General features: G+C 44.4%; 2 protein-coding genes across 12 annotated transcripts in view; one reads left to right on the forward strand and one right to left on the reverse strand.

Moving 5' to 3' along the window:
* Positions 1 to 26907, reverse strand: part of TASP1 (taspase 1) — a 504811-nt gene that overhangs the window by 70124 nt on the left and 407780 nt on the right. For 7 of the 9 annotated variants that reach the window (XR_011379999.1, XR_011380001.1, XR_011380000.1 and 4 more), the window contains one exon: positions 17804 to 17907. The exons of 1 other annotated variant lie outside the window; for it this stretch is intronic. The gene's annotated coding sequence lies outside the window, so the exon portion shown is untranslated. Of the gene's footprint in view, positions 1 to 6370; positions 6489 to 17803; positions 17908 to 26907 lie in introns of all 9 variants that reach the window. One more of the 9 variants, XR_011380002.1, reaches the window with a different exon arrangement.
* ISM1 (isthmin 1) overlaps positions 16933 to 26907 on the forward strand; it is a 78227-nt gene continuing 68252 nt past the window's right edge. Inside the window, exon 1 of one of the 3 annotated variants that reach the window (XM_051846210.2) lies at positions 16933 to 17208. In XM_051846210.2, coding sequence (XP_051702170.1) covers positions 17071 to 17208 — 138 coding nt within the window. In that variant the 5' untranslated portion in view covers positions 16933 to 17070. The other 2 variants (XM_002710968.5, XM_051846211.2) reach the window with 2 other exon arrangements.

Below are 26907 nucleotides of genomic sequence, written 5' to 3' on the forward strand. Positions count from 1 at the left end.
GCCACCCAGGTGGTAGACCAGGACTGAGTTTTCAGCTTTGGCCCTTGTGCAGTCCTAGCCATTGTGGGCATCTGGAGAGCAAACCAGTGGGTGGAAGCTCTCTGTAAATCTGTTTCTCTCTACCTATCGAATAAATGACTAAAAAAGTGTTTTTCTTTCTTTTTTTAAAATTTTTTGACAGGCAGAGTGGACAGTGAGAGAGAGAGACAGAGAGAAAGGTCTTCCTTTGCCGTTGGTTCACCCTCCAATGGCTGCCGTGGCTGACGCGCTGCGGCCAGCGCACCACGCTGATCCGAAGGCAGGAGCCAGGTACTTATCCTGGTCTCCCATGGGGTGCAGGACCCAAGCACTTGGGCCATCCTCCACTGCCTTCCCGGGCCACAGCAGAGAGCTGGCCTGGAAGAGGGGCAACCGGGACAGAATCCGGCGCCCCGACTGGGACTAGAACCCGGTGTGCTGGGCGGAGGATTAGCCTAGTGAACCGTGGCGCCGGCCTCTTTTTTTTTTTTTTTTTTTTTTTTTTTTTTAAAGCAGCTACTAAGAATAAAGTACATGCATTATAACTAGATGCCAGGGGTTGGGAAAAATAAATAATGTGCATTGGATGTTACCCAGTCACTGTTCCAGATCTTGTATTAACTGAATTAAAGCATGCAACAGCAATGTAAGTAAACAGTATTATTATCCCCACTTTATGACCACACAGAGGATTAGTAGGTTGATAATGCCATGATTTGAACTGCCTCTATAAAGTGAATGTAAAGAAACTGTAATTAGGATAAATTAGGGGCCAGTATTGGGTGCAGCAGCTTAAGCTGCCACATGGAATGCCAGCATCCCATGAGAGTGCCCATTTGAGCACACTCCTGGCTGGTCTACTTCTGATCCATCCCTGCTAATGTTCCTGGGAAAGCAGTAGAAGACGACCCATGAGCTTGGGTCCCTGCACCCACATGGGAGACCCGTTGGAGTTCCAGGTTCCTGGCTTCAGCCTGGCCCAGCTCCAGCTATTGCAGTCATTTGAGGAGTAAACCAGCTGATGAAAGATTCTCTCTCTTTCTCTGTCTCTCTCTCCCTCCCTCCCTCCCTTCCTCTTCTTGTAACTCTAACTTTCAAATAAATCTTTAAAATATAAAGATAAATTAAAATGAAGTAAAATATCTGTTTTCAGCAATCTTACAAGATGACCCAAGCAGATGTATCTGTTTCATACACAATCACCCATCTCAAAGCTCAGGATCAAACTTTAGGATCTTGTTTAGATGCTGGAAGGTTCTGCATTTCCAACTGCCTCAATGCATTTGAAATTAGAGTCTGTCCTAATAAAATGTAACTCCATGTATATAAAACAAAATTAAACTAAAATATTAAAAAAGAAATTATTTGATTCTGTTTGCATGATAAATAGCTGCATTTTTAATTAGCAGTGATTTAGCACACATTTTTTATAGCCCATGCCTATTTTCCTTCATGCCACAACTTGCAGAGAATTACGTTATAAAAATAGTTTATATGCCCATAAAAACCACAAGCTCTGCTAAATGGAAAACAAAGAAGGTAATTTGTACTGTCAAACCATCTCTTTAAACTTCAGAAAAGGGATAGGGCCAAGAGTGATTCGGAGTAAGAAATTAAGAAACTCTAAGGAGAAGCTCATATTTTAAAAGCATTTCTGACCCAAATCTTTAAATCCATTCTGAAACCAAAATACATGGGTTGTCTCCAAGGGAATAAAGTGTTTGTTCAAATGCTTGTCACATGTGTTCACACCAAAAACAGTTTTGTAAGATCATTTCATATAAAACTTAAAAATGTCACATGACCTCTCAGAATCCTCATGAATATAATAACTCAAATAATATGACTCTATCATCTATATGTTTCAAGACAGACTTAATCAGCCTTTTGAGCACTGATTGCTTTTGGGTTCCCAAAAGGTTCCTGTAATTTTGAAACATCTTAGTTCGAAATCTAAAACAACCTCATCACTTTCACAGCAGAATTCCCTGCCTTTGATGGGAAGCCAGCGAGGGAGACTCAGTTGCTGTTTTGCCTGCTGAGCCACTTTGGTTCAATTATTTTACATCTCGAGCTCACAGTTTCCCTCTGCCATTTTCAAGATTACTTGACGGAGCTTTCAAGGGCCCATTTTGTCCACCTTTGTAATAGAATTCTCCCCTTGGGCACAGATATATTGCTGGGGCCTCCTTAGTAATTTTAACAGGGTGTTGTGCAAAAGGATATTTATTTGGTGTGGTCAAAGTGTGGGGAAAATACCATTTTAATAGTGAGTTAGTATTTTCTTCCCAATTGGAATAAATCCATTTCAGATTTGGCATAGGGTAGCTGGCAATGGAACTGTTTTCAGATAGAATAGGGGCCAAATGTATCTGAAAACAGTGAGGGCACCTTCACCCATCCAGCACCACCACCGCCAGCCCTTTGAGAATGGAAGGAGAAACAGAACAGACCTTCTAGAAAATGTACGGCACAGCCCGCCGGGTCCAGCCTTGCCTGCAAGAGGGAGCTCAAGGGTAGACCTTGTGGAGTATCTGTGCTGTCTTCTGCCCAAAAGGAGTTACACATTTTCTGAAAAGATCAAATACTGAACTTTGGAGACATAAGTCAGACAAATCGCTCCTATGCTTATCTTTCGTCTTTTTGCTGTCGCTCCATCTTTAAGATAAATACAAACGCCCTAGGGAGCTGGCTCACACCCACCTCTCCAAGCACACACACACACACACACACACACACACCCTGCCGTGTGCTTCTTCTCAGTCCAGCAGTGCAAGCCTCATTTCTATGCCTGGCACATCCCAAGCCCTTTCCTATCCCTAGGACTGTTTGTAAGTAATGAATATTTTACCTGAAACTCTCTTCTAACATATCCCCCTTCAACTCAGGTCTTTGTCCATGCCTCTCCTTATTCTCTGTCCGGCAGACTAAAACAGCACCATTAACTGCTGCCCTTTATTTCTCCCAGTTCTGAAAGCAAGGAGTCCAAGACCAAAGTTTTGGCTGGTTCCATGTGCCATGAGGCTGTCTTCTCGCTTCTCTGCTGCTCTTGCACACCGCAAAGAGGAGGCAAGTTCTTGCCTCCCTCTTCTTACTAATCCCAAATCCCATTCATGAGCGTTCCACCCTGATGACTTAATCAACTCCAAAGCCATCCCACTGGGCACTGGGGCTTCAGCCTATGAACTGGGGGGAACAGTGCATAGCCAACTCTTTGCCAAATTATCAAAAATGGAAGGGGGGAATGACCGTGAGAGGGAAGGGACCAAGATGCAGAGTTAATGGGCAGGTTAGCGTTTGGGGAAACTGAGGACCATTCCCTCTGAGGGTCCTCTAGGAGACTGCAGAACATACCAACTGTTAGACCAACAAGGAAGGAAATCAAGGTATTGACCAGACATACATGTCTGTCGTCAGTTCAGCAGTGGTCTCACAGCAACCAGCAGGGTGGGAACAGGGATGTAATCTTATGGCCTGAGAACCCCCTCAGGCAGAGTCACAGGTGATCAGCATGGGGGATCCTTGCATCTCTCAGTGTGGCCAAGGTGATAAAGGACATTGGCAGGGTCTGTTAAGCTACTTGATGGTCCTGTGAGGAGCTGGTACTGCAGTTCCCAGTGGACTAAATGTGTGGACAGCTTTCCTGGAAATCTGCCAGTCTGCAACTGGGGCATGTTTGGCTCAGGCCCCAGCTCCTGCTCTAACTCACGGCACCTGCTTGAGAGGCATTTTCCTTCTCTGAGGTTGTTTCCTTGATTTTCAAATGGGGATTTATTTTCAAGGAGTGGCATGCAAATTTTAGAGGGTTCAGAAGATAAAGTTAGGTAATAAGTGCATAGGCTGGTGATTTTAATTTCAAGGATTATATATTTTTATTAGACAGGGCAACTCTAGCTGCTGAAACAAATACCTGTGAATTTTCAGTGGCTTAACATAATAAGTGTGATTTTTTTGCCAGTGCAGGCTTGTGGAGCAGGAAGGAAGGAGGCTTCTGACCTACAAGGTCATTCAAGAAATCAATGTTCCTTCTCTGCACTGACTGCCATTTCAAAAGACCCTAGAGTTTTAAACTGTATTGTTTGCATCCAACCAGCAGAAAAGAAGAGGGAGATGGAGAGGAAGCAGAGGGAGAGAGAAAGGGAGGGGACAGAGGGAACAGGGAGGGGATGGAACAGAGGGGAGGGGGAGATGGGAGAGAGAGAGAGAAAGGAAGGAAAGGAAGAGGTAAGAAGGAGAGGGAAGAAGGGAGAGGAATGGGGGAAAAGGGGGGGAGGATAGCCTGGAATACTTCAGGAACCAGGTCTAGAAATGAATAAGTTGGTTCTAGAATTCAGTCACATTACCTCACCTAGCTGGGAAATGCAGTTCTTCCATATGCCCAAAAATAACAAACAGTTTGGTGAATCCACACCTAGAATGATCTTGTCCCACAAAGCTAAAATTGTTTCCTATCAGAGTTATAGGGGAAAAAAATGCTGGCTGCTACTAAACTTCCTCCACAACACTAGAAGCTTTTGTTCACAAACTGGTGACAATGAGTAGAGTTTTGGCAGAAATAACGCCAATGTAGAAGCAACACAACATACTTTTTTTATTATTATCATTCCTAAGCATACAGAAATCTCCATATCTGGGCAGGCGCCATGGCTCACTTGGCTAATCCTCTGCCTGTGGCGCCGTCACCTGGGGTTCTAGTCCCAGTCGGGGTGCCGGATTCTGTCCCGGTTGCTCCTCTTCCAGGCCAGCTCTCTGCTGTGGCCCGGGAGGGTAGCGGAGGATGGCCCAAGTGCACCCACATGGGAGACCAGGAGGAAGCACCTGGCTCCTGGCTTCAGATCAGCGCAGTGCGCCGGCCATAGCGGCCATTTGAGGGGTGAACCAATGGAAGGAAGACCTTTCTCTCTGCCTCTTTCTCACTGCCTATAACTCTCTCTCTGTCTCTTTCACTGTCTAACTCTGCCGGTAAAAAAAAAAAAAAAAAAAAAAAAAAAAAAAAACACTCCATTTCCCAGTTGTTCTTGAGGTTGGATGCTGCTCTGCAACTGAGTGCTGACCAATGGCATGTGGTCCAGTCCTTAAAATACCCTGAGCAACCCTCAATATACTCTTTTCCTCTTCCTTTGTCTGCTAGATGAATGTTCTAGAACACGTATACCCACTAAACAAAAGAAGTCTGGGTCCCTTAATCAAAGGAATGATGTCCTATGAATACCTTTAAATACTGAAAATACCATTGCATAAGCAAGAAATGAACTTTTATTGTGTTAAGCCATTGAGTTTTGGGAGTGGGAAGGTGTTCTTTAAAAACAGCCAGTGTTGGGGCCGGTGCTCTGGCGCAGTGGGTTAAAGCCCCAACCTGCAGCGCTGGCATCCCATATGAGCGATGGTTTGAGTCATGGCTGCTCCTCTTCTGATCCAGCTCTCTGCTATGGCCTGGGAAAGCAGTAGAAGATGGCCCAAGTCCTTGGGCCCCTGTGCCCACATGGGAGACCTGGAAGAAGCTTCTGGTTCCTGGCTTTGGATCAGCTCAGTTCTGGCCATTGCAGTCATCTGGGGAGTGAACCAGCACAATGGAAGACTGGCCTCTCTGGCTCAACCTCTCTCTGTAACTGTCTTTCAAATAAATAAAATAAATATTAAAAAAAAAAAACAGCCAGTGTTGCTTTCCCTGACTGACATGGGTACAAAAGTGAAGTTTCAGTATAGCCACACCTGACACCACCATCACATGCTGCTTATTCCCAGAAACACACACGCCCACCAAAGTGTGAGACTGGTTTATCCTTCAGTCTTTCCGAGTAACCAAAACATGCTTTTAAAATATTATTTGCCTCTTGGGGTCCCAAAAAAGGAAATTTGTTTGCCCTTTATTATGGATAAAAGCCAACAGTTATTTACTGAACTGCAATGTCAGAACCAAGTTAGACAGCAGGTAAATAAAGAATCCCAAACTTTATAACAACCATCCCAAATTTGAGGTCCAAATACATAAACAGCTTTTTCATGTTCATTCTTCCACAAGGCTCTTTCTCATTTAACTTTCATCATCCTGTTTAGAGTTTACAAGTGAGAATCTTCAGATTTCAGTTTGGACACATCTGGTTCACAAATGAGGCCCTACACCCTCCTCAGTCATTGTGAAATCTTTGCCACAAGCATGGATGATGAGATCTTGTGTTTATTAGTAAAGATGTTAGAACCAGTCAGTCGCAAAGCTATTTGGAGTGGAGATGTCTCTGATGTGGCATCTCAGAGGTGTTATTTTGATCTTTCTCTGCTGAAGAACTGCTGCAATAAATTCTCCTCTGAATGTAAACTAACCAGTATAGCTTTCTTTAAGATGCCATCTTACCTGGAGTTGCAGAAAATATTTCAATTTCTTTTAATTGTTAAAAGAGTGAACATTCCTGGCCTGTTGGTTTTTTTCTTTATTTGAGCTCTTTTAAATCTCCTTAAGGTAGATTTAGATCCTTTTTAAAAAAAAAAAAAACACATCATATAAAGCTAAGGTATTTATTATTTTCAAAAAATTAAAGACAATTTTAATTAATTACAAATTTAATTCTCCCTTTTATTATACTATGACTGATTTGGCTCTTAAGAAAGAGAGACAGAATAAAAAAGGACTTTGAGACTAAATTATTAAGAATGAATTGATAATGATCTTTGATTAGAGCCAACAAAATAACTGATTAATGGAGTTCACCCTGAGGAGAGTCACCCTCTAATACAGTCCCAATACACTGCCCTGAGGAAGCTGGACCATATTGGCAAACAACTTGGAAGAAAGTGAAGTAGATTTCTTCCCAGGAAATTAGATGGACTCCTGTTTTCTCCTTTCCACATAAAATGTGTCCAACATATTCTCAATCAATAACTCTTTCAGGATGGGTGTTACGGCTCTGTGGGTTAAGGGCTAAGCCACCACTTGGGATGCCTGCATCCCGTATCTGAGTGCCCAGTCAGAGTCCCAGCTGTTACACGTTCCATCCAGCTCCCTACTAATGCACCTGGAAAGGCAGCAGATGATGGCCTATGTAATTGGGCCCCTGCCATCTTTGGGAGAGACTCAGATGGAGTCCTGGGCTCCTGCCTTTGGCCTGGCCTGGTCCTGGTCCTTGCAGGCATCTGGAGTGTGAACTAGCAGGTAGAAGATTCCTTTCTCCCTCTTTCTCTCTGCTTTTCAAATAAATAAATATACAATTTTGAAAAAAAAGAACTCATGACATTTATCTTCAGAAAAATTAGTGAGGATCTCTTCTTGAAACAGATTTCCCAATACTTGGACATACCGGCATCACGGCCTGCATGCAAATGTTGGGCAATATTGCTGCCCAAAGTGCATAATCTGAAATTAATCCTGAAGAAAAGATCACTGCAAGTATAAACAAAAGATCATTCTGCAAGATCAACCTAGGTTTTTTTTTTTTTTTTGCTTGTTTATTTTTGTTTTTTAAAAAAATGTTAATGGCATGAAGGTCCAAAAGAAAAAGAGGGAGAAGGAGAGACAGGGACCATTCAAGAACAAAAAGTGATAAAGAGACATGACAATAACAATTTAATGGAATAAGGAATTCTCACTTCTATCCTAGCTAGAAAAAAGTAGCCACAAATGTTACTGTAGGGGCAATTAGAAATTTCATAATATGGATAATTTCATAATATGGATGATAAATTTTGTGGTCTTATTGTATGAATACTAAATGTCCTAAGTATGGTAATTATATCGTGATGGTGTAGAATATTCTTACTCTTAGGAGATACACACTGAGGAATCTGGGGTGAAGAGTTACATTGGGTAGCTGTTACTATGTGGTAGACCACCCCACACACAACGACAGCCTTCTACTCAGCCTATTGTTTTGTTTAGGCGGGGCTTAGGTTACTTTATGTGCTTGTGATTAGCTCCAGGCCAACTTTTTGTTTCTGGGATTAGGCTGGTGTCAGCTGGGACCACAGGGGTATTAGGTCCCCTTCAGAAGTCAAGTTCTAGGTTATTCACGTAGCAGTGGCAAAGCTCTGAGATGCACAGAGTGATTGAGAGGGAGAGACATGGACAGAGGCAGAGAGAGCAAGCATGTAAGGCTTCTTGAAGCCTAGTTGAAGGACTGGCATAGCATCACTTCTGCTGCATTCTGTTAGTCGAAGCAAATCACCAGGCCAGCCCAGAGTCAAGAGGTATGAAGCCTTCATTTGTGATTTGAGAAGCTGCAAAATCACACTGTAAAGGGCCTGAAAACAACGAGGAATAAAACTACCATCATTTAAAAAAAAATCTACCACAAGGATCTCTGTGTGTCTTTTCAATAATACTAGAAATAGACAGGGATAGAAAACAACAAAAGACACCAAATACAAAAGAATGCATAGTGTAAAATTCATTTTTCTAATCTTTTGAAAAGGCAAATCTAATGTGTCCTGATGGAAGTCAGAATATTTTACATTCCGTGGACTTCTGGGATGCTGGCAGCGTCTGGTTTCTTGATCTAAATGTAAAAACTCCATTGAGCCACTCACCTAAGACAGGTCCTCTTTGCTGTGGGTGTAGCATACTTTAATTTTTGAACATTTGATTTCAAAAGTAGAAAGAGCATTGATCTTGAAGTTAGAAAACATGATGCTTGGAGCCAGCCTTGTGGCACAGCAGGTTAAGCCCCCTGCTGCCTGCGAGGCAGGTATCCCATATGAGTACAGGTTTGAGTACAGGCTGCTCAACTTCTGATCCAGCTCCCTGCTAATATGCCTCGGAAAGCATCAGAAGACAGCCCAAGTACTTGGGTCCCTGCCACCCACGTGAGAGACCTGGATGGAGTTCCAGGATCCTGGCTTCAACTCTGACTTGTTGCATCCATCTGGGGAATAAACCAGTAGACAGAAGATCTCTTTATCTCTTTCTCTCTGTCTCTCCCTCTCTCTCTACAATTCGGCCTCTCAAATAAATAAATAAATCCTTAAAAGAAAACTTGATGCTTCCACCAAGTCCCCCTGTGATATTCAGACTGCTTATTTAATTCTCTGAGCCTCATCTGTAAAAAGAAGCTAGAAAATTCTATGATCCCTTTCACAATCTGGATTCTGAGATTAAATTCCAACCTAACAGTTTGTTCTCTTCCTGCCTACAAATTATTTGTAGGAAATTTGAAAATAACTTATATGTTATATAACATATAATCTTCTAATTAGGAAACTTTTCTTCTCCAGCTTTACTGTACATCCCTGAGATTTTATTTTATGTCCCAGAGTCTGCACAGAAATAATTGTAACAAAGCAAAAAGAATAAAGGGATATCTTTTTTTTTTTTTTTTTTTGACAGGCAGAGTGGACAGTGAGAGAGAGAGACAGAGATAAAGGTCTTCCTTTTGCCATTGGTTCACCCTCCAATGGCCGCCGCGGCCAGCGCGCTGCGGCCGGCGCACCGCGGCTATCTGAAGGCAGGAGCCAGGTGCTTCTTCTGGTCTCCCATGGGGTGCAGGGCCCAAGCACTTGGGCCATCCTCCACTGCACTCCCTGGCCATAGCAGAGAGCTGGCCTGGAAGAGGGGCAACCGGAACAGAATCTGGCGCCCCAACCGGGACTAGAACCAGTGTGCCGGCGCTGCAAGGCGGAGGATTAGCCTAGTGAGCCGCAGCGCCGGCCAGGGATACCTTTCTGAATACAGACAAAAGGCACAAGGCTAGCTATCTGCAGAACCCAGTGGAGGAGCAAGGCACCATATTGTAGTATCACAACAGAAACAGAGCAGAAGAGCTGCCATGTCACTGGGAAGCACCAGGAATCCTTCCAAGTAGTTCACAGGCATTCTACCCTTGTTCTGGAAAATGACAGCACTGCCTTGGGAATACAATTCCATGGTCTCCTCAGAAAGCCACGTGCTCAGCGGTCTCATACATTTGGGGTCACTGAGGGTGGAGCACAGAGAGCTTCACAGGGGTCCCCTCGTCTTCACACATTTTGTGTGTACTGGGTCACTGGGAAGCAGAGGGCTGCCAGAGAGGTCCAGGTGTCCCACAAGCCTTGCAGCTGCCTTCAGGGGCAGAGAGCCTGGGAATGCCTCGGAGGGTGGTGGTTTTCTCACTTGTGAGCCCTGGGACTCCTTCACAGTTCAAAAGAGCTTTTAATGGAACAACACTGTGGACTTTGTTTGTGTTTTCATGAGGCTTAGCGTTTACCTCGAAGGCTCCTTTGAGCTATGATTTGCAATAGTTTTGTCAAAGTTGCATTAGTTGAATGGATATTTATGGAGTGCCTACTGTATATGAATTCAGATGCGAAGGTGGCAGATTAGACTCCTGCCCTCGTGGACAGAATATGGAACCCTTCATCAATCAGATAGACAGGGAACTACATACCTCGTCCTACATGCGGAAGTGATAGTTGAACTTCACAACAGTAGACATCCTTACTCCCGTTTAAAGATCAGGAAACAGACTCAGAGAGGTAAAATAATTTGCACAAAGGGTTACACAGCTACTCAGTGTAATCCATCTAACTCTACTTTGCTATAATGCCTTCACATATAGCATCAGAGACAAAGCGACAAGATGTTCAGTCTCTGAGAGCAGCATTGCCAAGCTAAATCATATGCTCCAGCTCATCTGTTATTAAAACACACACACACTCACACACACACATCCATACCTATTCATTGACATATTTTCTTTTTTTAAATTTCTATTTATTTATTTGAGAGGCTGAGATATTGATGGGCAGAGCTCCCATCCTCCGATTCACTCCCCAAAAGCCCACAATGGTCAGGATTGGGCCAAGGCTTGGGATCCAGGAACTCAATCCACTTGGGTGGCAGGAACCTAATTACTTGGGCCATTGTTACTTCCTCCCAAGGTCTACTCCAGGAAGCTGGAGTCAGGATCTGGAACCAGGTACTCTGAAATAGGAAGTGGGCATGACATCTTAACCACTAGGCCAAACACCCATCCCTCACATATTTTCTACAACTGCTTTCCCATTGAGATAGCAGTGCTGAGTAGTTGCAACAGGGACTTTATGGCCAATTACATTGACGGATATTTGCTATCTGGCCCTCTAAAGAGAAGGTTTGCTACCCTTGCCCATACCCATATACCCCTAGGACATTATCTCCTGTATTAGTTAAGGCAATAGAAGCTCCTGGAACTAACTCTCAAATTTTAAAAACATTATTATTTTTTCTTTAAGTTTTACTTATTTATTTGAAAGGTAGAGAGATATGGAAAGATAGGTCTTCTATCCACTGGTTCACTCTCTAAATGCCTGCAAATGATTGAAGCCAGGAGACAGAACTTGATCCAGGTCTCCCACATGGGGAACAGGAACTCAAGTACTTGGGATATCAGTTGCTGCCTCCCAGGCACACTAGTAAGAAGCTGAATCAGAATTCGAGGCAAGACTAGATCCCAGGTTCCTCTATATGAAATGCAGGTATCCCAAACAGTAGGTCAAAGCATTTCACAACCACATCTGCCCAAAAGCCTAAATTCCAATGGCTGAATACTATACAATTTTTTAAAAAAAGTTTATCTTGGCCGGCAACATGGCTCACTAGGCTAATTCTCCGCCTGCAGCGCCAGCACCCCGGGTTCTAGTCCCGGTTAGGGCACCAGATTCTGTCCCGGTTGCTCCTCTTCCAGTCCAGCTCTCTGTCTGCTGTGGCCCAGGAAGGCAGTGGAGGATGGCCCAAGTGCTTGGGTCCCTGTACCCACATGGGAGACCAGGAGGAAGCACCTGGCTCCTGGCTTCGGATCGGGAGCAGCGTGCTGGCCGCAACGCTTGGGGGGGTGAACCAATGGAAAAAGGAAGACCTTTCTCTCTGTCTCTCTCTCTCTCTCACTGTCTAACTCTCCCTGTCAAAAAAAATTAAAAAAAAAAAAAGTTTGTCTCACAATCACACAATATCCTAGCCAGGGTGTTCTTTACTAGAGGTAAGAGAAGGTAGGGAGGGGCTCTGCTCTAGGGACATAGGCTGATTGTTGCTTTAAAGTTACCCTGGGCAGAAACAGCCAAACAGCCAGACAACACACAAGGGAAAGAGGGCGCACCAGGCAAAAGAAGTTTCTATGGGCTAAATCTGGAAGGGGAACACAACACTTGCAATCCACATTATATTGGCTTAAATCAGTCACATGTCTGTACCTACCTGTATAGGATATTTGGAAATGTAGTCTATTGGTATGTCCAGGAAGACAAGGAAATGGGGTTTGTGAATACATAACATTCCACCACAATGCCTAAATTCTAGTCATCTCTACACTCAGAAAAAGTCAGATTTTTTACTTCCCAAATCTATATTAAAACACATATATGAGAAACTTCAAGAACTTCAAAGAAAATGCAATTGAAAGATAAAAAAGGTTTTTTTTCTCTTTTTTTTTTTTTTTTTTTTTTTGTGCGGAGTATCAGAGTTCTGGTTCAAGAACTGGCTGCTCTGCTTCTGATCCAGGTACCTGTTAATACAGCTAGGAAAGCAGGACAAAAATGCCCCAAGTGCAGAGGCTCCGGCCACCCATGTGGGAGACTTAGATGAGCTCCAGCCTCCTGGCTTTGGTCAGGATCATTCCTGGCTATTGTTGGCACTTAGGGAGTAAACCAGCATATGGGAGAGATCTCTTTCTCCCCCCACCACCTTACTCTCTCTCCCTTTCCCCTTACTCCACCCATCACTCTGCCTTTCAAATAAATAAATATTTCAAAAAGAAAAGTAAAATTTTAAAAAGCACTGGGGTCAGTATATGGTTTAGTAGCTAATATGCCAGATGAGACTTCCACATTCCCTATCAGAGTACCTGATTTTGATATCCACCTTCAGCTCCTGATTCCTGCTGACGCTGACCCTGGGGACAGTGGAGGTGGCTCAAGTAAATGGGTCCCTGACATACATGCGGGAGTCCCGGATAGAGTTTCCAGCTCCTGTGGGCATCTGGAGAGTGAACCAGTAGCTGGCAACCTGTTTCTTTCTCTCCCTTCTCTCTTCTTCTCTTCTCTCCTCCTTTTCCCTCCCCTCCCCTCTCCTCTCCTCCCATCCCCTCTCCTCTCCTCTCCTCTCCTCCCCTCTCCTCTCCTCTCCTCTATCTCCATCCTCCACTCTCAAATATTCAATTTTCAAGAAACATTTTTATATCAGTTGAGCAAAATTACTCTATGCAAGGCAAATAATGATGCCATATGAAGCAGACATCCCTGCCTTGAAGATTGTACTCATCACCACGAGTAATAGCAGCTGCTCAACAAACATCTCCAAATCACAGTGCTTTGACATGCGGTATAGCTCACTTGTGTAAAGTTAAACACAGACATTCTTGGCCCAATAACTCTCTTCTGAGTAGTAAGTTAGATCTGGGCTCCTTATACCTCAGTCTCCTGTACCATGTTGAAAGAGAGCACATGTGGCTAATCACTCAAGATATTCTATGGCCAGACATGGAAGTAGCACAGTTATGGCTGTCATCCCAGGAAGAAGAAAATTGGATCCTGGAGATGGGGGCAAGGGGTTTTGGAGCCTTTTACCATGAAGGTGATCCTGATCCAGCTCTGGGGGAAGACAGACAAGCAAACAGACACACTGTACTTGAGTATAGTGCGATCAATCATAAAGGCATGAGTACTGTGCTACTGTAGTACTCTGAAGGAGGTAGGATTTTAAAATATTTCATCAGCTTTTGGTATACAATTTCATAAATGTGCTTGAAACTTACCCTGTATGAAAATTATAAACCAGTGCTCCCTAACATCTCAAAAGTGGCTCTCTGCTGGCAGCCTTGTGGGCAATATTAGCCCCAGCACCCGTATGTTTATCAATACTCATTACGCGTGCTTGCTAGAACATAAACTCACCTGGAATTTGGATTCCCCAGCGTGAAGGGATTTTAATAGGATTCATTCATATAACCTGTTGAACATTTTATAAAGACATCTGCCCCAAAATTCAATTTACATTTTACAACATTTTACAAAAGACTTTGATCTCTAAATCTCAATTTACAATTTTACAAGAATTTGCATTCATTGTAAGGGTTTCTTTCCAGAATTTTAAAAAAGCCATTTCCCTCCCCCTACCCTGCCTTAGGATCAAAAAAAAAAAAAAAAAAGTGACCTAGATGAGAGGAGAAGTGTTTGTGGCTCACATGTGCGGGCTGCGTGTGAAGTAAGGACACAGCCCTTGGAGGCGAATTTATGCCAGTCTGCCTCTGCCCACAAGAAAAGCCACTTGTTCCAGTGTACCTGCATCGCAATCCGGCACAACTGGGGTTGGAGCCATCCTTAAACTCTCTTTGGCTACAGGGTTCCAGTGTGCCATCTTATAGATGCGACATCTCTGTACAGCTGAGTCTCCCCCCCCTCCTTCCCTTTTACGTGCTCCTAGTTGGAAAACACAGTGAGTATCCTTGTGGGACTTGAAAACCGCTGGGATCTGCCCTCTTTGATCTCCCATTCTGAACCGTGCTCAGTCTATTGTTTCAAACTCTCCCCCGCCAGTGCACCAGCTGACAATGAGGGGCATTTTGGAGCCTGGAGCCCGCCTGGCAGGACCAGCTGCCTAACCATCCCAAGCAAGCACGCCGTCTACACATCTCTTTCTCTCCCGCCAAAAACATTAACTGAAAGGGGGGGGGGGGATCTCACGCCTGCCAATTTATTAACAAAATGCTGGCCCTGGTTGGTTTTTTTTTTTCTTGGACAGGCAGAGTTAGACAGTGAGAGAGAGAAACAGAAAGAAAGGTCTTCCTTTTTCCATTGGTTCACCCGCCAAATGGCCGCCACGGCTGGTGCGCTGCACTGATCCAAAGCCAGGAGCCAGGTGCTTCCTCCTGGTCTCCCATGCGGGTGCAGGGCCCAAGCACTTGGGCCATCCTCCACTGCCTTCCTGAGCCACAGCAGAGAGGTGGACTGGAAGAGGAGCAACCGGAACAGAATCCGGCGCTCCAACCGGGACTAGAACCCGCGGTGCCGGCGCCGCAGGCGGAGGATTAGCCAAGTGAGCCGTGGTGCCGGCCAGATTTTTTTTTTTTTAATTCTACAAGTTATCTTCCTACCCCCCGACACAGAAAATCCAACCAGCGTGCCTTAACCACCGCGATATAAATTCTGCACCACCCTACGGTGACCTGAGAAACTGTGGGAAAGGTAAAAGCCCTTCTTGTCATCCGTGGAGTGAGACTCGGCTGAGGTGTCATGCATGAAGAAGTGCGCTGGGAAAGTGAATGAGCTCAGATTCAGAATCTAGCATCTAGGTTTCTAGGACTCGGAGAACGGGGGCAGAAAGGTAGGGGCCTTGCTATCTGGAAAGCTTTAATTTCACTCGCCAAAAGAGACCCCAAAGGATCCACCCAGGAGACGCTGGGGTCCGAGATGCGAGACGGGCTTGGAAGAGTGTGTGAAAGGGACGTTTGTGTACGAACGCCTGGGCTGGGCTGCGCTCACCGGCAGGGAAGGGCTGGGCTGGCGCAGGGGAGGAGGGAGGGAGGAAACGCGCTGGGAGGCGGGCGGAACGCGGTATAAAAGGCCACAGCCTTCAGCGCGCCCGCCACTCCGAGCCACTTCAGGAGCGCAGGAACCAGAGCGAGAAGCACAGGAGGAAAAACGCGCGGTGCCGCTGCAGCGACGCGAGCCCACCGCCGGACCCGGGTCGCTCCAGCGTCTGAGGAGAGGATCCAGGAGCGCTTCCATTTGCCAGCTGCCCCCTTGCAAGGCATGAGTCGCGCGCGGGAGCCGGAGGTTGCAGCGCGGTCATGAGGCGGTGGCCCAAGAGCAACGGCTGCATTACGGCGGCCCCCAAGTCCCCTCCGGGCGCGGCGCCCCCGGGATGAGCACCCCAGACTTGAGACTAACAGAGCTGAGATCCAACCCCCCGAGCGTCACCTACGTCCTGAGCGCCTGAGCCCAGTCGGCGGCACCGCGCCCTGCAGCTTCCCGCCGCGACACCTGCGCGCTGGACCCGGCCGACGCAGAGCGAATCCGACTCACCTCCCTTCCCAGGCTCTACAGGGCGGCGCGGACGCGAGGGATCCGGCGTTCCCGCGTTCAGGAACCCGTGTCAAGGTCCTTTGGGAACTATACGTTGTCATTCCCCCACTACCCTCCCTGTTTGGCGCAAGGGCGCACAGACACCTGGCTGGTCCGGCGCCCCCTCCGTTCTCCAACACTACAACTCCAGCTCCACTTTGCCAATAAAGGTTTCCAAACTCGCGCAGGCACTCCCACCCACCCATAGTCCCGAGCCTCGGTGTGCACCGGGGCTGTGCCCCCGCCAGCCACAGCGACCTCGGCAGCGCGCACTTGGCACAGCCGAAGCACGCGGACTCAGGCGCCAGAGGAGCGCCCCGGCCACCCCAAAACAGTGACAAAGTCCGCGTGCCCCGGGCCCCCATCTGGAGCCAGCCCACCCTTGGACTGGGCGGCCGGGCGGAGTGGAGTGAGGGAGGTGACTCGCCGGGTGAGTGGCTCCGGGCGGCGAGGGCGGGGGAGCCAAGCGTGGAGGTAACTCCGGGCCGCTGCTGAAGCCCTCCTCCTCCACCGCCTCCTTCTCCTCCTCCTCGCGCTCCTCTGGCGGCCGCTCCCGCTCCAGCTGCGGCGCGGCGGCCACATCTGGGGCGCCCATGTGCGCTCGGGGGCTCGGCTGCGCCCGCCCCGCCGCCGCCCCCGCAGCCCCCTGCCTGCAGGGTGGCCTCCGGCCGGGCCCGGGGCCCGGGCAACCCCGGGTCCCCATCACCACCGCCGCCGCCGCCGGGCAGCGCCGGGGTTTGCTCCATAGCCTGCTTGGACGTCCCCGGCCCCGCGGTGGCTCCGCCGTGGTGCGGCGGTGGCTGCGGCGGCGGCGGCGGTGGCGGTGGCGGTGGCGGCTCCTGCTCCCCAAGTCCGGTGCGCCCCGCCGAGCCCAGCGCCAGCCCCACGGGCGAGGGGACCGGGGCCCCGGCGGGGGCCGAGGCGGGAGCCGCGCTGCCGGGCTCCAGGGCTCCGACTCCTCCTCCCCCGGCGCCGCCGCCGCCGCCGCCACCACCACCACCGCCACCACCACCGCCGCCCGCCGCGCGGGGTCCTAAAGCCGCGCGTCTCAAGAGGATGGTGCGCCTGGCGGCGGAGCTGCTGCTGCTGTTGGGGCTGCTGCTGCTCACGCTGCACATCACGGTGCTGCGCGGTTCAGGAGGCGCCGACGGGCCCGACACGGCCGAGGGCAACGCCAGCCGGGCCCAGCTGCAGGTGAGTGCGTCACCGGCGACGGGCGTGAGTCCAGCGGGGAACGGGTGGCGGGATGCTGAGACAGCGCCTGGTGCGGGTGAGGAGGCGGGTCCTCTGCCCCACCAAAGGGCGGCTGTTTTGGCAGCAATTCTGCCAAGATAACGACTTAGGTAGAGGCGGGCGGGACTTTGTGCCTGAAGGTTGGACCCTGCTCAGAGGTCTGCGGGAGGCGCCCCCCCAACATCTGTCTCAGGTTAGGTACCTGTGGACGCGCGGCGTAGGATGCGCGGAGAGGGTGGGGAGTGCGTGTTGGCTTGGGTTGCTACCGGGCTAGCGGTGTCCTTTGGAGGTGAGTGATGTTATTTCAGGCGGGGCGGAGAGGCGGGATTCGGGGGATCTTATGGGATAACATCCTCAAAGTGTGTTGGGAAGAAACAATTCAGGGGGTCTGCCCACCTGACCCAAGGTCAGGACACAGTTTTCCAGAGAGAATAGCCACACATCTTGTGTTCTTACGGGGCCTCGTCGGAGGCTCCCACATACCCTCTTGGCCGTGGGTGGGGGAGGAAGGCGCAGAATCAAGCACCTGTGGTGATTCCGGCCCGGCCCGAGTTACCTGGGCTTTTAAACTAGCGGCAGACACTTCCTCCCAGCGATGCTTTCTTTAGGAATGGGATTCTGTTGACTTTCGTCAGCTCCGAGGCAGCAGAGGAGTCGCGACTGGGAAGGAAATGGACAGTGTGAATTTTAGTGTATGAGTAAAGGTTGTTCTGGTGGATCTCCTGCAGCTGCCTTGGAAAGCGCTTTTCCTTGGGTTTAGGCGTGTGACAACTGAAAACCTGGCGCGAGGATGGAAGTGAGCAGGGATTTTCCCAGGAGGCAGCGAGAATTCTCTGGCTCCTAAAACCTCCTTAAGGCATCCTTTCTAGAACCCTCAACTCTGCAATGTTAAACAAGTATTATTCATTGGTCCCAAAACATTTATAGTCAATGCCTCTGCTAATTCGTTTTTTTAAATATCCTTGTGAAAACTGATGCTAAAGACTTTGCAGTTAAAGAGAGTTCACTTTAATCTGTCCATAGCACTACTATTTTAAGTGCTGCACAGAATTTAACTCATTTCATTTAATCCTAACCCTGCCGGGCAGGTACTGTTAATATCTCCCCTTTACAGATGTGAAAACTGAGGTCCAGAAAGAACAAGAGGTTTGCCAAAGTTCACGCGTTCCAAACTTGATTGATTACATCAAGTTTTCTCTCTGCCAGGATGTGATAGACTAAAGCAAGGGGATCTTTGCACACAAATACAAAACCGGGAATGAAAGCTTAAACTTCTTTTAAATCGGGGACATTTCCAAAAAGGCCCTAACCTTGGGAGGGAGGGCGCTTCACTTCTCCTGTGGATAAACAGGTGCCGTGACAGGCCAATGGAATTCCTTTGGGGATATGGAAGATCCTGGAGTCCTTGTAAACTGGCGTGTATACCCACTAGTCTTACACTGTAAGAATAATCCTTAATATCTTCAAGATTTCTGGAAGTCATATTTTACACATGATGCTTTCTTTCCTCCCGGACTCAGGAGAAGTCATAAAGATGATGTTCGGCGGAAAAGTAAATTTGGCAGATTTCTTTATGAGGTGTTTGCTATCATTAGAATAACCCGGGATTGGCCTTTTCTGCCTGAACAGGAAGGTAATGAGAGAAGCAGCTGCTCGAAGTGGCAACTCTGAAAGGAAGTGGATTGAATTCTCAAAAGAGGCTTTGGCAAAAGAACTGCCCCCAAGAGGGCAAAAGACATGGGGGAGTGTAGAAACACTAATGTTCCTAGGATGATCTTATGTCTCAATCGGCTGCTACATCACTAAAGTCAGCTTAATTTGTAGTAGTATTCCATTAACACTGTCCACTCAGTACACACACTTCTCCAAGCAGAATGATGAACGTAGCAGGTTGGTTCATGATTTTACTCTTTTGTAATCTGTTATTGTAAGAGTTTTATATTCTTCCTGACTAAAGTTACTTCTTGGGCACTCTGATTGCCACAAAGACATTGCCATGCAATGGACAAAGCATGTTCTGCCAAGTGAGGAGCTCTGCAGAACACACTTATGAGTCTGTTGTTCTCAGACCCTGGAAAGTGACTTTGCTAGGAGCAGGTGTATTTGCAGACAAAATGTGGATGCTGTTTCTTTGTGTTCACTAAGAATCTTAAACCCAGTCTTCATTCCATCTAACTTTATTAGCTTTGTGATACCCTAAGCTGTCGAAATCCTTCTTTGCAAATAGTCCGTTAATCAATTCTTATGCATTATTTTTGTTCTTGCTATCTCCACTTGAAACATTCTAAAATATGAGGCTGGCTTAGTCAGAAATATGCAATGGTGAGTGTATGTATACATATTTTATCATATATGGAGTCATTTCAGTGATACAGCTTTGTATGAAATTTGGTAGTTTGAATGTATCAAGGACAGTTAATAAAACAGTAGTAAGGATGAAAACAATAATTGTTAAGGTTCAGTAAGTGACTTTGATTTGACAGGCTCTGTTCTTAGCACTTTATGTATGTTAACTTTCTTAATCCTCACAAAAATCCCGTGAATTAGGCAGTATCTTTATCACTGTTGCTAATGGAGAAACTGACATTGGATAACTTATCCAAGGTCGCACAGCTAGAGGATCCTTAATTTGTTTTTGTTATTTTGTAGTGTAAAAATTCTTGAGGGGTATATACTTGTATCCCAAATTTTCGGTAATGTCCTCATGCTAGCTACAGGGCAGAAAAAGCCTTTCAACAATTTGCATTTTTCAAACGCATCTTGACAATCTTACTGTGTTAAATATGAATATACATGTAGGTATTCAGTTACATATGAGGATACTTCAAAAAGTGCATGGAAAATGGAATTAAAAGATAAGTTCATTTAGGCACAAAAATTTTTTAAATCCATGCATAGTTCTTCCAAAGCAAAATTTTCAAGAAATTTTCTAAAGACCCTTTGTACATGCATTTCATGTATATGAACATACATACACATTTATATGAGCATAATCTAAGATGATATTTTCTGATAGTTTCCACATAGTTGGGGATACATTTTGACTGTGCACTTTCGATTGTGCCTGTATTGCAGGTACCCTGTTCCAAAGTGTCAGTACAATGCTTTGAACATGCTGTCTCTATTAGTTAACTGATTTGTAAAAATAATGATCTTAGTTTTTGTACTATTTTCAATATTTTAAAATATCTAGTATATTGTCTGCAGGGCTGCATAAAAATGCCTAGAAATATCAACCATTCTTGCTCCTAAAATGAAATATTTTCTCCTCATTGGAATAAATTTGTCTCATGTTGATCAGATACTCAGATTAGCTCTTCAGTGAATGAGAATGAGAAAACAATTATATATAATAAAAGAAGTCTGGAAAACAGAACATAACAAAACAGAGAATACATAGGCACTAATAATTTCAATTATAATAATGGTATCTTTTCCCTGAAATTCAAAGAAGTGCCTTTTTACTAAAATTCAGGTTTAGAATCATTAAGTTTCACATAATTTTACTAGTAAAGCCAGGACTCATCAGGTCATTGATATTTAAGAAAATATTTTTAAAAAAACCAAATTGATTATTTTTGCAATAACAAATGTTTTTGTTCTCTGTCTCCTGTCATCTTTGTAAGCACTTCCCCTCTTTTATCCTCTATTGCCTTCAATTAAATAGCTTAGCTTCTTGTATTCACTGCTGCAGACTCAAGAGTTCATCTGAGCCAAGTTATAGCAATGTAAGGAAAAGCAACATTGGTTTGTACTTAATTCAAGAAAAATTTCTTATGGTGACTCTATGGGACAGATGACATTTATGTACTGTAATCCCCCTTTATTAGCAAGGGATACATTCCAAGACCCCCAGCAGATGTGTAAAATTATAAATAGTATGGAACCCTGTATATACTATGTTTTTCCTTATGGATGGAGGAAACATCAAAAAAAATTCATGGAAAAATGAAATTAAAAAATAAGTTCATTTTGGAGCAAAAAGATTTGAAATCATGCATAGCTTTTTTCATAAAAAGTATTTTCCAGGAACTTTTTGAAGACCTCTTGTATACATATCTATGATAAAATTTAATTTACTAATCAGAGACAGTAAAAGATTAACAAAAACAATAAAATAGAATAATTATTACAATATATTATAATAAAAGAGATTTCATCACACTAAGAGCAGGGCACAATTTATAATTTATGAACTGTGTATTTCTGAAATTTTTCATTTGATAGATTAAGACTGTGGCTGACTGTACTTGAAACCATGGAAAGCAAAACTGGGCACAGAGGAACTACAGTACACATTTACAGATAAAGAAATTGAGGGCAGAAGACATTTAAGTAACTTGTGCAAGACTACACAACTCTGGTGGGGGCAAGGCTGTGAGGCTAGCTTTGGCATCCAAGTTCTTATTCTAGTCCATCAAGTAAACAGTCATTTGTGTTTCTTGTTTTCTAATTACCTGCCCATTTTCCAGTCTGATTGTTTACTTTTATCATTGAAATTCCTTATAAGTGACAGCAAGTTGTTCCACTTAGCCATGGCTTCATATCAAAGTACCCCGAAATTTGGGTGGCTTAATATAACCATCATTTTATGTGCTCATGAGTTTTTATTCCACAGTGTGTTCTGAGTTCAGCTGGGTGGTTCTTCTGCTCATCGCACCTGAAATTACTCAAATAGCTATGAGCATCTGTTGGCTTCATGGAGTACTTAGTGCCAAGATGACCTCAGTCATATGTCTGATGATTGGTTTAGGCTATCACCCAGTTTCTCTCTCCACATAATCTTTCATCCATAAGGACTCACAGCAGCAAGATATTAAAAGCAGAAGTCATAAGGCCTCCAGATAAACATGCACAATAGCACTTCAGTCACCTTCTAGTAGCCAAACAAATCCATGGGGCAGGCCAGTGCCGCAGCTCACTAGGCTAATCCTCCGCCTTGCGGCGCCGGCACACTGGGTTCTAGTCCCGGTCAGGGCGCCGGATTCTATCCCGGTTGCCCCTCTTCCAGTCCAGCTCTCTGCTGTGGCCCGGGAGTGCAGTGGAGGATGGCCCAAGTGCTTGGGCCCTGCACCCCATGGGAGACCAGGAGAAGTATCTGGCTCCTGCCATCGGATCAGCGCGGTGTGCCGGCCGCAGCGCACCAGCCACGGCGGCCATTGGAGGGTGAACCAACGGCAGAGGAAGACCTTTCTCTCTGTCTCTCTCTCTCACTGTCCACTCTGCCTGTCAAAAAAAAAATTTTTTTTAAACAAATCCATGGGGCCAGCTTGGACTTTAGATGGCAGGAGACAGGAAATAGATTCCACATATTATTGGGTGAACAGCAAAGTCACATTGCAAAGGAGGAATGTAGTACAGAAAGGAATTGTTATGGCCATCTTTGCAAAATATCTACCCTATTCTTTTTTTTGTCTCACATACTTTTGTACATGTTTTGACCAATTTTGTACATTTTACTATTGTTAAATGCTTAACACTGTTAACATTGTTTATGCATGAAGAAACTTTCCATTTTAAAGTTAATCAGCTCTGAATATTTTCCCATATGACTTTTGGTTAAAGACTGTAAAAATCTTACAATGTATCTTATTCTAATGACAGAATTGAGAATTTTACCATTTTTAATTTGCCCATTTAAAACATGATATGTCTCTATTTGTTGAGGGAAGTTTTATAGTTCTCTTTGCTTTTTTTTTTACATTTCATTTTATAAGCTATTTTCTAGGTCTGATTGCAATTATGAATAAGATTTTATTTTCTGTTATATTCTCCAATGTGGGGAGCAACTCAGACTAGACTGTTACTCGAATTAAGACTTATTCTATGCATCTGCTCTCCCACAATATGGCGCTGGGAGAGGAGGAAACAGCTTCTACACAGCTGCCTCCAGTTCAACCAATAAACTGTAGGACCTGCTCCTGATTGGAGGAGAGCAGCATACTCGGTGTGTGGGTAGCAGAGTTGGGATTGGCGGAAGAGGACTATAAAGGAGGAGAGAGACAACATGCACCAGGAACATCTATCTGAAGGAACACCTGAGCAGTCCCCGAGAGAGCCGGCTGGCGGTGTGCCGCTCCCCCGCGGAAGTGGGGAAAGTGGCTGGGGGAACCGCCCTTCCACGGAGGTGGAAGGGGCGGTAGCCAACCCGGGAAGAACCAGCAGCAAACCTGGGAAGGGCCGAGCAGACAAAAGAACAACGCAGGGTCTTGTGTCGTTCCTCCACGAAGAGGGGGAGCGACACTCCAATTTGTTAGTTACAGATTCTAGAAAAGTTATACTTAGCAATATATATTTACAGTATGCACATGACAGCTGGCATTATCCATTTCACTATCCTTATAGTCTTATGCATAAGTTGGAAATATTTTCTTTTTTTCACTGTAGCATTTTAAAATAGTGATTTAAAAAATAGCAATTAAAAATCACTATTTCATAAAAGATTGTCAGAATTCAGTCATTAAATTATCTTTAGCTTGGTACCTCTTTGGTTGAGATCTTATTAACATTTCAAGTTTTTCATGATCAATAGTCTCTTCAAATTATATAACCTTTTTGTAGTCAGTTTTGGTAACTTATGTTTTCCTAGAAAGTTATACATTTAAGCTGAATTTTAACTTTGTCAATATAAAATGTGTACATACAACAAGCTTATTTTATAAACATGTAATGATTCCATGTTCCTTTTCTTTGTGGTGAACAAAGTTTTATACACACACACAGCAAGATTTTTAATTACATTATATACCTACCAAGTCTTTATTTATTGTCCACTTAGCTGCTGATTCCTGCAAGCAATTAATTGCATTCTTTGCATTCTTACATTATGGTTGTGAATTAGTCTGTTTCTCATTGCTACCCTTGTTCTCTTAATTTTAAATTTATTCTTTTAGAATATACAGTGTTAGGTAATAAAATGTTTTTTTAGGTGGTCACTTTTTTTAAAGATTTTATTTATTTATTTGAGAGGTAGAGTTAAATACAGAGAGAGGGAGACAGAGAGAGAAAGATCTTCCATCTGCTAGTTCACTCCCGTAATGGCCACAATGGTCGAAGTTGGGCCAATCCAAATCCAGGAGCCAAGAGCTTCTTCCAGGTCTCCTACCTGGGCACAGAGGCCCAAGCACTTGGGCCATCTTCTACTGCTTTCCCAGGTCATAGTAGAGAGCTGGATTGGAAGAGGAGCAGCTGGGACACAAACCAGCGCCCATATGGGATGCCGGCACTGCAGGAGGAGGCTTAGCCCATTAGGCCACAGAGCCAGCCCCCCTAGGTGGTTATATTTTTATCAAAATGAAATATCTTATTTATTTATGTTATTACCTTTTTTCTTGAATACATTCTTGCTTGATATTAATTCTGCTTTCTTTCTTTCTTTGGCATTTGTTTGAATAATGTTTCCAACTTATATTTTAAAACTTCTTCCACCTTTTTTGATTTAAATATCTCTTTTACCAATAACCTATGCCAGCACCGCGGCTCACTAGGCTAATCCTCTGCCTTGCAGGGCTGGCACACCGGGTTCTAGTCCCGGTCAGGGCACCGGATTCTGTCCTGGTTGCCCCTCTTCCAGGCCAGCTCTCTGCTGTGGCCAGGGAATGCAGTGGAGGATGGCTCAAGTGCTTGGGCCCTGCACCCGCATGGGAGACCAGGATAAGCACCTGGCTCCTGGCTTCGGATCAGCGCGATGCACCGGCTGTAGCATGCCAGCCGTGGCGCCCATTGGAGGGTGAACCAACAGCAAAAAGGAAGACCTTTCTCTCTGTCTCTCTCTCTCTCACTGTCCACTCTGCCTGTCAAAAAAAAAAAAAAAAAAAAAACAAACAAACAAACAAAAAACTATGGTTAAATTATTTTTTTATGTGTAATACATCAATTAATTTAATCCATTTATATTTATTGCTAATACTGATCAATTTTAAGATTTTTTTTCCATTTTATTTGCTGTTTTAAAATTTTCAATATTTTCTATTCTCCTCCAACTTAGTCTGTGTGATGTTTGGCTAAAGAGGTATCCTTTCTCTATATCTAGATTTCTTCATCTGTAAAATAAGTATGTAATAACTATTTTCTAGTGTTTTTATAAGATTAAAATATTGAATGCATGCTAACTGCTTTATTAGAGCTTAACACATGAATTTAGGGAGTAAATACTAAATGCTTTGTTCACTATTTCTCAAGTTTTGAAAATTATATGCTCTGTTACTTTCAGCACTTTTAACATATTTGAACTTACATTTTCCTGCAAATGATGATAATCAATTAACATTTATAACCTAAACACCCCTGAAAAAATAAAAAGATTCTAACATACTTTTACTGTGTCTTACCAGTCTGCTATCTCTACAATTTTAATCATATTTCTGAAATTTTAAAGTGATAATATATTTTTCTTTTTTTCCTTCCTTCATCCTTTCCTTTCCATTCTGTTCCATTCCGTTCCTTTCCATTCCTTTCCGTTAGAGTTATTTTAGCAATCAATTGTTATCAAATTTATTGTGTTCCTAATAACTATTTAACACATAAATAGATTTTATTATTTCTTTACCTACTAATTCTTCTTGTATCTCATATCTTCATCTATTACTTGATAGAATACATTCTCAAAAAATTTTTCAGGAAGCCAGTGTTGGTGGCACAATGGATTAAACCACTGGCATCCCATATCAGAGCCCAGCTGGAACCTCAGCTTCTCTGCTTCCAGTCCAGGTTCCTGCTAATATGCCTGGAAAGGCAGTGGAAGATGGCCTAATTACCTGGGACCCTGCCACTCATAGGGGAGACCAGGATGAGTTCTTGGCTCTTGGCTATGTCCTGGCCCAGACCTGACTACTATGGTCATTTCAGGAAATGAATCAATGAATGAGTTGTTTTTGTTTTTGTTTTTTTGTTTGTTTTGTTTTTATTTTTTAGCTCCTATATATATATAAAGGGTGAACACACAGTGTTTGTCTTTCTGTGTCTGGCTTATTTCACTCAACATAAGTGAGTTTCTTATAGGCAACATATATTTGGGTCTTGCTTTATTAAATCCACTCAACCAATATATATCTTTTGACTGGGAAATTTAAGCCATTTATATTCAAGTTTAATGGCGATAGATAAGAGGTAACTCCTGACATTTTATTGATTGGTTACTGACTGTATCTGCTGTATTAGTGAATCTAATATGACATATGTGTTTTTATGATGTTTACTTCTATTATAGAATTCCCTTCTGAATTTGTTTTAAGGCTGGTCTGGTGGTGATGAATTCTCTTAGCGTTTTTTTGGTATGGTAAATATTTCTCCTTCATTTCTAACAGATAGCTTCACTAGATATAATATTCTTGGTTGGAATTTTTAAAATTTTCTTTTCAAGACCTTGAATATATCAACCAACTCTTCCATTCTGTATGGTATCTTCTGAGAAGTATGCTGTTAGGCTAATTTTTTTACCTTATATGTAAAAGTATCTTTAGGATTCTCTCTTTGTCCTTCACTTTTGAAAATCTGATTACAATATTCCTTGGAGAAGATATCTTTTGGTTGAGTCTAGTCAGGGTCCTTTGTGCTTCCTGTATCTGGCTGTCTATGTTTCTTTCCAGACTTGGGAAGATTTCAGCTATTATTTCACTCAGTAGGTTCTCAATGGCTGTGCCTTGCTCTTCTCCTTTCAGG

This window comes from Oryctolagus cuniculus, chromosome 11 (assembly GCF_964237555.1).
Source record: "Oryctolagus cuniculus chromosome 11, mOryCun1.1, whole genome shotgun sequence".
Taxonomy (NCBI): Eukaryota; Metazoa; Chordata; class Mammalia; order Lagomorpha; family Leporidae; genus Oryctolagus; species Oryctolagus cuniculus.